At 42.8% G+C, this 10,825-nt stretch overlaps 1 protein-coding gene across 2 annotated transcripts in view; it reads right to left on the bottom strand.

The window, feature by feature from the left end:
- Positions 1-1,426: 1,426 nt before the first annotated feature.
- Positions 1,427-10,825, bottom strand: part of LOC106610359 (CXXC-type zinc finger protein 4) — a 31,157-nt gene continuing 21,758 nt past the window's right edge. For both annotated transcript variants that reach the window (XM_014209680.3, XM_082978491.1), the window contains exon 3: positions 1,427-3,469. In XM_014209680.3, coding sequence (XP_014065155.1) covers positions 3,425-3,469 — 45 coding nt within the window. In that variant the 3' untranslated portion in view covers positions 1,427-3,424. The remainder of the gene's footprint in view (positions 3,470-10,825) is intronic.

Here is a 10,825-nt window from a genome sequence, read left to right as displayed (position 1 = left end):
ATGGATTTCATTGGAGAAGCCTGTTCTATATTCTGTTTCTATGTGCATCACACAGTAAGGCAACTCACTAATTATAACAGTGTACAGTTAGGTGGTGTAGGTTTGTTGTTTAGGGCTGGTTTCCTAGACACAAATTAAGTTTGTATTCTGGACTAAATTACATACTCAATTTGGAACGGAATGTTTTTTGCGTATGTTTTTGGGCCCTAGGTCTAGGTTTAATTTTGGTCCGGGAAAATGGACGTTAGAGTTTCCATCCTATGACCCAACTACCCTAATGAAACCCTATGAAGGGGGGATGGAAATTATTTTGAACTTTCTAAAACCAGATAGAAAGTATTTAGAAATGATAATCAACCTACATATTTTTAAACACCTGCACTTTTTTCTGGCACCCAAATTGCTTTTGACAAACAAACCGGTCCGGAAAAAATGTGTGGCCCTCTGCTGATTTTTTAAAAATCCCCATGTGGCCCTCGAGCCAAAATTATTCCCCACCCCTGCTGTATAGAGTCCTCCTGGCACAGCCTGTCCCACCAAGTCCCCCTCCCCAGCTCCATCCCCAGCCGCATCCCCAGCTCCATTCCCATCTCCATCCAGATGAGATGAGCGCTGCACACATTTCATGGGAGAATACTCAGCTCATACATCTTCATCCCCGTTTACCATTTTTCTCCTTTACCCTCTCCCTCCCACTCTCAGTGCAGGAGGGGGAAAACGTTACCACAGGGGCCCGAGGACTTTAAATCCCAGTTTCCAGACTGATCCAGGAGAGGAGAGGGAGGAGAAGAGGGGGGATTAGAAGAAGCCAATCTCTGATATGGTTTAATCTCAGCGGCCAAGCAAACGCCGGAGCTCCCGATGCACGTTATTTATCACCTTCCCATCACCGGCGGTGGCGGGGATTTGCCACACAGACGCATCTGCCGCGGAATGCACGCAGAACCATTTCTAATGTAGCTCTCCTCTCTCAGGCCTTTTGCCGCCAGCAGCTCAAGACGCAGGTTACGGCTGCGTGGGTTTCGTTACCGAGGAGGAAAAAGTCGGTCCCGGATGATTTCATCTTCCTCCGTCTCCTCAGCGACCCCAGTAATCCACAGCAAACCCAAATGCACCCCTCTATCCCCTCCTCCACTGTCCCCCTCACTACTCTCGCCAAACCCCCCCCAGACCTGGAAATCATTCGGGCTGCACAAGCCATCTCAGCCCCCCCCCCCTCCCCCATCCTCCTACCAGTGTGACAAACCACATGGGATTTCACTAGTTCTTTAAAACCTGCTGCCTCTGGGAATGACTCTTTTCCACCATGCGACATTTTAGTATTCCGGGGGAGACGTGACTAGGGATGCAACCAATGCCGTTTATATATCCTCTCCTCGTTGTTGTTTGAGTGATGCTCGCAGCAGCAGCAAATGAGAGAGGGAAAAACATTGCAGGTGAATCAGAATCCAATATTTAATTGTACAATGTGAGGATAAAAATGTTGCGTTATTCGTCGACATTCAAAATATTTTTTTGTCCTTTTTATTTTAACACATAAAAGCATCACAACAACAATATACAAATTCTTGTTAATCTTTAAAACCAAAACACATTTACACATGCAACAATAGGGTTTTGAAGACAATGAGTAATTTATTGAATAATTTTGTCGTTTTTTGGAATGTGTTCACTTTTTGCTTCAGCTCAAGAGACTACTGCATTTGTTGTTATTGTAGTCTCTGCAGGAGAAAGGTATGGAAAGTCCCGTACTTCCAGAATAACTGTAGTCAGACATACTCAGTGAACATATATCAGTTATATTGTATATAACCATTGTCAGATATGTAAACTGTACTGTTGACTTAATATTACATTTTAATGTTGATTTAACCTCAGAATTACTTTACTAGTATTATTAATAACTACCTTTAGACAGCTTGGGTGTAATAACGGTAACACTTTACTTAGTCTGCAAGTATATATCATAAACCTCAAGACAGTGTAATGGATATTACATGCTTATAACAAGTAATAAAGCATTATACCTGCTAATAACAAGTAATAAAGCATTATACCTGCTTATAACAATGAAGCATTATACCTGCAGGATATAAGTAATGAAGCGTTATACCTGCAGGATATAAGTAATGAAGCGTTATACCTGCAGGATATAAGTAATGAAGCATTATACCTGCAGGATATAAGTAATGAAGCGTTATACCTGCAGGATATAAGTAATGAAGCATTATACCTGCAGGATATAAGTAATGAAGCGTTATACCTGCAGGATATAAGTAATGAAGCGTTATACCTGCAGGATATAAGTAATGAAGTGTTATACCTGCAGGATATAAGTAATGAAGTGTTATACCTGCAGGATATAAGTAATGAAGCGTTATACCTGCAGGATATAAGTAATGAAGCATTATACCTGCAGGATATAAGTAATGAAGCGTTATACCTGCAGGATATAAGTAATGAAGTGTTATACCTGCAGGATATAAGTAATGAAGCATTATACCTGCAGGATATAAGTATAGTGTTACCTATAAGATGACCTTTTCTATTTCAAACAAAAACCAGAAGATGGTCAGGAGGTGGCCAAACAGTTACATGAAAAAGCTAATCATAACACCATCTTTGAAGCGTATCAAAACCACAGAGAAACGCAGTCTGGCTCGCAACCACCACTTTGTGCAGTAACTGTAACACAACGATGCTCCTTTTTGTTTTCCAAAAAAGTACAACTCGCTACACAAGACAATGTGCCCTGTTTCGTAACGTGCTGGACAAAAACTGAAAGAAACCCCAAATGAAAGCATCTAAATAATAATGCCGTTCTCTCTGGCATTGTGTGTCACTTATATGATACATCACATTTACCAAAGAGGACCTTATAGTTTCCCTCAGTCAGAGGCACACACACAAACAGGGAATGCAAGCATTAAACAAAAATGACAAATTTAATAAAAAATAATTCAGCTTTGATATAATAATTTGAAAACGGAAATAAAAGGGAAAACACAAGCAGAATAATCAACGTTAAAGATTATTGCGCCAAGGTTGTGTGTGACGATCACATGATCAATCCCAGCAGCGGCCATCTTTGTTGTTGACGTATTGGTGATGATTGTCTATTGAGTCCTTTACATAAGATTGACTGTAAACTTTACAGCCAAACGACACTGAAACACATTCATATACACTGAAAATAGACATTATGATACTGTCAAAAGGTACAATAATTACACAGGAAAGGAAATTACAGAGTTAAACCAACACCATAATGTTTATCGCTTCATCTTTTTAGAGTTTCTTCCTCCTGGTTTAAAAACTAGGAGGTTGTTTGGGTTCTCTGAGCCCCCAGTGCTTCCTGCAGTGATGTCATCAGAGTTCAAACTGGACCTCTGACTGCATGTTGATGTCACTAAGGTCGGGCACTCTAAAAGAACCACCGGAATGCCTCGCCATTGTTGACTGGTGTCCTCTGTAGGAGAAACGAAAAGAGCAAAGGCAAACGGTTAGCAACAGTTACCAAGGCGAAAGGAAAAGTGCTACATTTCTCTTTTTCTTCTTTTGAGCATTTTAAAACCAAGGAAAAAATGTGAGTACAGTATACAAGGCCACTGGGGCACCAGGAGGCCTACTGTATGTTGTCTAAGGTGGCCCGGGTTTCACCTTAGAATCTTAATTTTCTCTCACAAAGAACACTTTGTTTGTAAAAAGACCACAACAGCTGAGCAGTCAAACCACTCACTCACTCAACCCAAACATACCTTAGATATCCCCACGTCTAATTTCCTCTAAGAGCGTCCCAAGGTTAAAGACACCTCCAGTACCTACCAAACACCCACCTACACCCAAATAATCACTACACCATGATGAAATATTCACCAGAAAATTCCCATGATGCAACAATGAGGCGTTTAATTACGGGAAGCTCCAGCCGAAGTGAGGGGGAACCAGCGTGTCACTTCAATTTGGGGCCGCGCCAGCCCCACTACACTGGAGTGACAGCCACTTCCTTTTTGGAAACCAACTATCATTTATAATTCACAACATAAAAAATATTCCCCAGAAATCCCCATAACCAATTAGCTGTTTTTTTGTGTGTGTTTTTTTTCAGCTCGACAGAAACGGTGGTGTCTGATTGAAACCAAAAATCACTTTACTCTGAGCAGAGAGGAGTGGAAGAGAGAGGAGGGGAAATGTGATATTTCAATATGAGTATAATCACTGACTCTTCACAGAGGAAGTGGATGAGTGTCTTAGAGCTAGGTACTCTGAAATAACCAAGATGTGGGCTGCATTAAAAACAAGTAGCTAGCCAATTCTGGTGCTATGATACAGTATGTCATATAATCCTACGTGGGATGAGCTTAAATATTGGTACGCAAATTATGTATTCATTCAATCACCCGTTCATGTATATAACAAAAGATCCAGCAACATACAATTTATTCAACTTTCCTTCTGTATTTTGTCAGCAAAACTGCCATGTGAGATATACCAGGTACACAACATATTGCAACAATACAACATTATATTGCAACAACACAATATTATATTGCAAGATTACAACAATACATCATATTGAAACAACATAGTGAAACAATACAACATTATATTGAAACAATACAACATATTGCAACAATATATTGCAAAAATAAACAAGGATGCAAATGCACATTTTCCCACCACAAAACAGGTGTTTCACTAGAAAGTCACACAGATCTGACCTCAAGAGGGAATATGGGTAGAGATCCAGCACTGTTTTAGTGAACCAGGTGATGGGTTAGCAGCCAAGCATACTGCTAAGCACTTGTGTAACAACAACCAACTAATTGATGTACCAGCGAGTCAGTCAGTGAACCAATGACGCAGAGGGAGGGAGGCTACAATTCTATCAATATGGCCAAACACTAACATCACTGAATACAGGTCTACTCATCCAAATATGGAATTACAATACCCCCCCATCGCCTACATAGTAGAACAGCTTCTAATATATTCTGAGAGAAGCTCACTAATACAGTACGTTGTCTTAGAGGCCACAATAACAGGAGGATTGACGTCCTGTAAACGCTAATACTAGAGCAACCGAGGCAATCAAAATGGGTTACAACTGCACAATGGTTTCATCATAACCTCTCTGGTCCGTTATGTCACCCGCCCCTTTCCACTCTACAAAACCCACACAAACACAGTAATGTCTCAACTAATTAGACGGAAAGCATTCATACATTTCAGCATTCGGAATTCTGGATGAAAAGCGTGCCCAAATTAAACTTTCTGCTACTCGGGCCCAGAAGGTAGGATATGCATATCATTAGTAGATTTGGATAGAACACACTCTGAAGTTTCTAAAACTGTTTGAATGATGTCTGTGAGTATAACAGAACTCATATGGCAGGCAAAAACCGGAGAAAAATCCAACCAGGAAGTGGGAAATCTGAGGCGTGTAGTTTTTTCAAGTGATTGCCTTTACAGTATACAGTGACTTAGGGTTCATTTTGCACTTCCTAAGACTTCCACTAGATGTCAACAGTCTTTAGAAAGTTGTTTCAGGCTTCAACAGTGAACAGAGAGCGAACGAGAAGGCCGGGAAGTTGGTGACTCAGAAAATAATATGAGTTCAGTGGCGCGCATTCACGTGAGAGGTAGCTGTGTTCCATTACATTTTTGAAGACATTGGAATCGTCCGGTTGGAATATTATTGAAGATTTATGTTAAAAAGGCCCTAAAGATTGATGCTATACATCGTTTGACATGTTTCTACGAACGTAAATATAAAAATGTTTTACTTTTCGTTGTGAAATTTTGCGCGCGCTTCCTGCATTTGGAGTAGTGGACTAAACACGCAAACAAAAAGGAGGTATTTGGACATAAATGATGGACTTTATCGAACAAAACAAACATTTATTGTGGACATGGGATTCCTGGGAGTGCATTCTGATGAAGATCAAAGGTAAGTGAATATTTATAATGCTATTAATGATTTTAGATGACTCAAATGGCGGGTATCTGTATTGCCTGATGCTGTTTTCTGAGCGCCGTACTCAGATTATTGCAAAGTGTGCTTTCCTCGTGAAGCTTTTTTTAAATCTGTCACAGCATTTGCATTAAGGAGATGTTTATCTATAATTCTTTGAATAACAGTTTAATATTTTATCAACGTTTATGATGAGTATTTCTATAAATTGATGTGCTCATTCACCGGAAGTTTTTGAAGGAAAAACATTTCTGAACATTACAGGCCAATGTAAAATGGGTTTTTTGGATATAAATATGAACTTTATCGAGCAAAACATACATGTATTGTGTAACATGAAGTCCTATGAGTGCCATCTGATGAAGATCATCAAAGGTTAGTGCTTAATTGTAGCTGTATTTCTGGTTTTTGTGACGCTTCTCCTTGCTTGGAAAATGGCTGTGTGGTTTTTCTTGTCAAGGTGATGTGCTAACATAATCTAATGCTATGCTTTCTCCGTAAAGCCTTTTTGAAATCGGACAATGTGGTTGGATTAACGAGAATCTTATCTTTAAAATGGGATATAATAGTTCTATGTTTGAGAAATTTGAATTATGAGATTTTTGTCGTTTTGAATTTGGTGCCCTGCTATCTCACTGGCTGTTGAATAGTGTGTCCCGCAGGTGGGACGGTCACGTCCCACCTACCCAAGAGAGGTTAAACCGCGAGACACCACTTTCCTACAGTATGAATTCCTATAGTATATAGAGAAAGTAAGCAGTTGTACAATTAGAAAATACATATTTCATTCCTACAGTATTTAGCTGGCTAATTGAAAAAATGCCACTTTACCACTTTAGTAATGTAGGTTAATTTACAGGCCCAGTTAATGGAATTTACAGACTACCACCCCCTCAGTGTAACCGTCAGCCAACCAGGAAAGCATTTAAAGTACAACTTATGGCAACATTATTCAATTATTAAGGTTCAATACAACCAGGTATTTATTTAATCAATTAACACACTTTTTAGATGTTTTTTTTTCTCTGCTCTTTGCTTGAGTGCTCTGTTTACCATTATTTCAAGTGGGCTAAAACACAGGATAACCCCACACTTACAGGAACCTATTCCCCCACATCTACTTCCCACTGTCTCTGTACTAGCAAGCTAACACTACTGTCACCTGTTGGCTATACAAAAAAAAGCTCAATGAAATACTGGACATCACAACATGGAAATGATTGAATGTCCTCAAAGCTTCTCCTCCGGATGGAATAGAGGTGGGAATGGAAGTCAGGACGTGACACAGAAGAATTCAGGAGAATGGACCAGGTCCAGACGCAGTTAACAGAGAGTTAGCCAACATCATAACGTGTCATGCTATAACAAATATTGAAGTAACATATTGAAAGAGAATATAGCAAGGTTGTGAAGGTTACACACACACACACACACACACACACACACACATGGTTCCACAAACGTCTCAAACTATCTATGAATGAAGGCGAGTGTCAGAATAATGTCGGCTAATACAAACTGAAAGAGTGAAAATGTGTGAAATTTGGAGTGAAACGTGGAGAAAGGGAGACAGAGATTCTTGGCAACAGAAAAAGCTACAGAGCTGAAGCAGACAGCTAGAGTGTGAGCGAGAGAGAGAGAGAGAGAGAGAGAGAGAGAGAGAGAGAGAGAGAGAGAGAGAGGAGTGGGAGAGGAGCCTAAAACTAATCTGCAGTACGAGACGTATTTCCATGTTCACACGTAATTAAGAAGCGGCCCAGCCATGGGAAAGAACCTCCACCAGGAGCAGATCCTTGAAATTAAACCCCAAAATAAGAATGTGAAAGAAATAGATGGGAGTGCCGCACTGTATTAGCCCAATAACCAGGATCTACATTCTAAGAGCAAGAAAAAACAATACGCAACACTCCTAAAACATGATACTTTAACAGAGGGAATTTCACATGACAGAGCCCAACGAGCCATGCCAAACCATGCTGTACTGAGCTAGCCGGGGTTACACATCCACCAAAGTCGCTTGAACCGTGCTAAAAAAAGGACACTGCTAAAATAAATGATCGAGCCAACACTGTTTGCTTTGGGTCGGCACGATAGTGTGCAAAAAGGTAGAAGCTTCCCTAGTCCAGAAACATGACAGTTTGTTCGGTAGAAGGCTGAGGCGGTGAGAGAAAGGAGGGTAAGGGGAGGATGTTTATGTTGATCCATATATTCGGTCATTGATCAGTCCCTGGATGGAAGTGTGATGCTCCACTCTCCACAATAATGACCCTGATGTGGGCGCTCGCCATGTCTCCGTTTTGTTAAGTCCCGCGCTATCGATCTATTTGGCGGTGGGGACTCTTGAGTGCTGCTTGCATTGTGTGCCTGAGACAGAGTATGTGTGTGTGTGTGTGTGTTCTCAGATTCCCTCGTTCTCCCTGGTCCCTTGCCTTGGCTCACTGCAGTGACCAGGCACAAAGGCAGCTCAATTAGCACAGCTCCACGTCTCCTCGCTCCCCCGCCTGCTTCCGCAGCATCCCATCGAAATCACTCCATCAACCCACCGCCAGAGAAAGGAGGCAGAGAGAGGGGGGGAGAGTAGATAAATGGAGAAAGATAAGAGAAATAAGATGAGGGAGGGAGAGAAAGAGAAATGAAACAGAATGACACAGCGTGTGAGAGAGCAGAGAGAGAGAAGAGAGACGAGTAGAGAGAGAGGGAAAAGGAGGGCTGATAGTGTTGCTCCCCAGTCCCTGGCGTAACACTGAGGTTTCACCTCATGAAGTCAGGGTAACGCAGCTGCTCAGCCTCACGTCAACACCACTGGCACTCTGACGCCGCCAGCGGAGCATGCATGACTACCTAGCTACAGAGACACACAGGTAAGGAACACAATGCGAGCCACTACTGGGTTAGAGTTTAACCGAGTGAAGAGATTCACAACTCCCCTGAAAAATCCAAATGACTCCAACCCCACAAACTGGAAAGGCCCTGACATTTAAAGCAGAGCCACAGAGTTCAGGTAAATATCTTTAAAAAGGGACATGGGGGAGACAGGAAGTCAGAGATCACACGGACTGGGATATGTTCCGGGTTGCCTCAGAATAACATGGAGTTCATTAGGAAGTGTCTGGGGAATGTTGTTCCCATTGTGACTATTAAAACATACCCTAAACTGTGGATAGATTCGCGCAAAGCTGAAAGCGTGAACCACCGCATTTAACCATGGCAAGGTGACTGGGAAGATGGTTGAGTACAAACAGTCCAGTTATGCCCTCCATAAGGCAATCAAACAAGCAAAACGTCAGAAAAAGTGAAGTCAAAGTGAGACAAAGAGACAAAGTGAAGTCGCAATTCAACGGCACAGAAACAAGACGTATGTGGCAGGGACTCCAGACAATCACGGATTATAAAGGGAAAACCAGCCACGTCGCAGACACTGACGTCTTGCTTCCAGACAAGCTAAACACAGTCACCCGCTTCAAGGAAAACAGTGCCGGGTCACCACCACTCCCAAGGATTGTGAGCTCTCCATCTCAATGGCTGATGTGAGTAAGACGTTTAAGCGTGTTAACCCTCGCAAGGCTGCCGTCCCAAACAGCATCCCTTGACGCGTCCTCAGAGCATGCACAGACCAGCAGGCTGGAGTGTTTACGGACATATTCAATCTCTCCCTATCCCAGTCGGTTGTCCCCACTTGCTTCAAGATGTCCACCATTGTTCCTGTACCCAAGAAAGCAAAGGTAACTGAACTAAATGTCTATCACCCCGTAGCACTCACTTCTGTCATCGTGAAGTGCTTTGAGAGACTAGTTAAGGATCATATCACCTCGACCTTACCTGACACCCTAGACCCACTGCAATTTGCATACCGCACCAATAGATCCATAGATGAAGCAATCACCATCACACTGACCTATCCCATCTGGACAAGAGAAATACCTGTGGAAGAATGGTGTTCATTGACTACAGCTCAACCTTCAACACCATAGTACCCTCCAAGCTCATCATTAAGTTTTGGGCCCTGGGTCTGAACCCTGCCCTGTGCAAATGGGTCCTGGACTTCCTGACAGGCCGTTCCCAGGTGGTGAAGGTAAACAGCAACTCCACTGATCCTCAACACAGGGGACCCCCACAAGGGTGCATGCTCAGCACCCTCCTGTACTCCTTGTTTACACATGATTACGTGGCCATGCATGTCTCCAACTCAATCATCAAGTTTGCAGAGGATACAACAGTGGTAGGCCTGACTACTAACAACAACAACGAGACAGCCTCCAGGGAGGAGGTGAGGGCCTCCCCCTCAACGAAACGAAGGAGCTGATCATGGACTTCACTAGGCTGAAGAAATTTGGCTTGGCCCCTAAGACCCTCAAACTTTTACAGATGCACCACTGAGAGCCCTCTGTCGGGCTGTATCACCACGTGGTAGAGCAACTGCACCGTCCGCAACCACAGGGCTCTACAGAGGGCAGTGTGGTCAGCCCAACGCATCACCGGGGGCACACTGCCTGCCCTCCAGGACATCTACAGCACCCGGTGTGTCACAGGAAGGCCAAGAAGATCAGCAAGGGACTCCGCCACCCGAGTCACGACCTGTTTACCCCGCTACCATCCAGAAGGCAAGGTCAATACAGGTGCATTAAAGCTGGGACAAAGAGACTGGAAAAACAGCTTCCATCTCAAGGCCATCACACTGTTAAATAGTCACCACTAGCCGGCCTCCGCCCAGTACAGTACCCTGAAATTTAGTCACTGGCACTAGCTGGCTACCACCCGGCACTCAACCCTGCACCTTAGAGACTGCTGTCCTATGTACATAGTCATGGACCACTGGTCATTTTAATAATGTTTACGTACTGTTTTACTCAT

The sequence above is a fragment of the Salmo salar genome, chromosome 08 (assembly GCF_965601325.2).
Source record: "Salmo salar chromosome 08, fSalSal1, whole genome shotgun sequence".
Taxonomy (NCBI): domain Eukaryota; kingdom Metazoa; phylum Chordata; class Actinopteri; order Salmoniformes; family Salmonidae; genus Salmo; species Salmo salar.
This window is presented reverse-complemented; position numbering and strand designations above follow the sequence as displayed.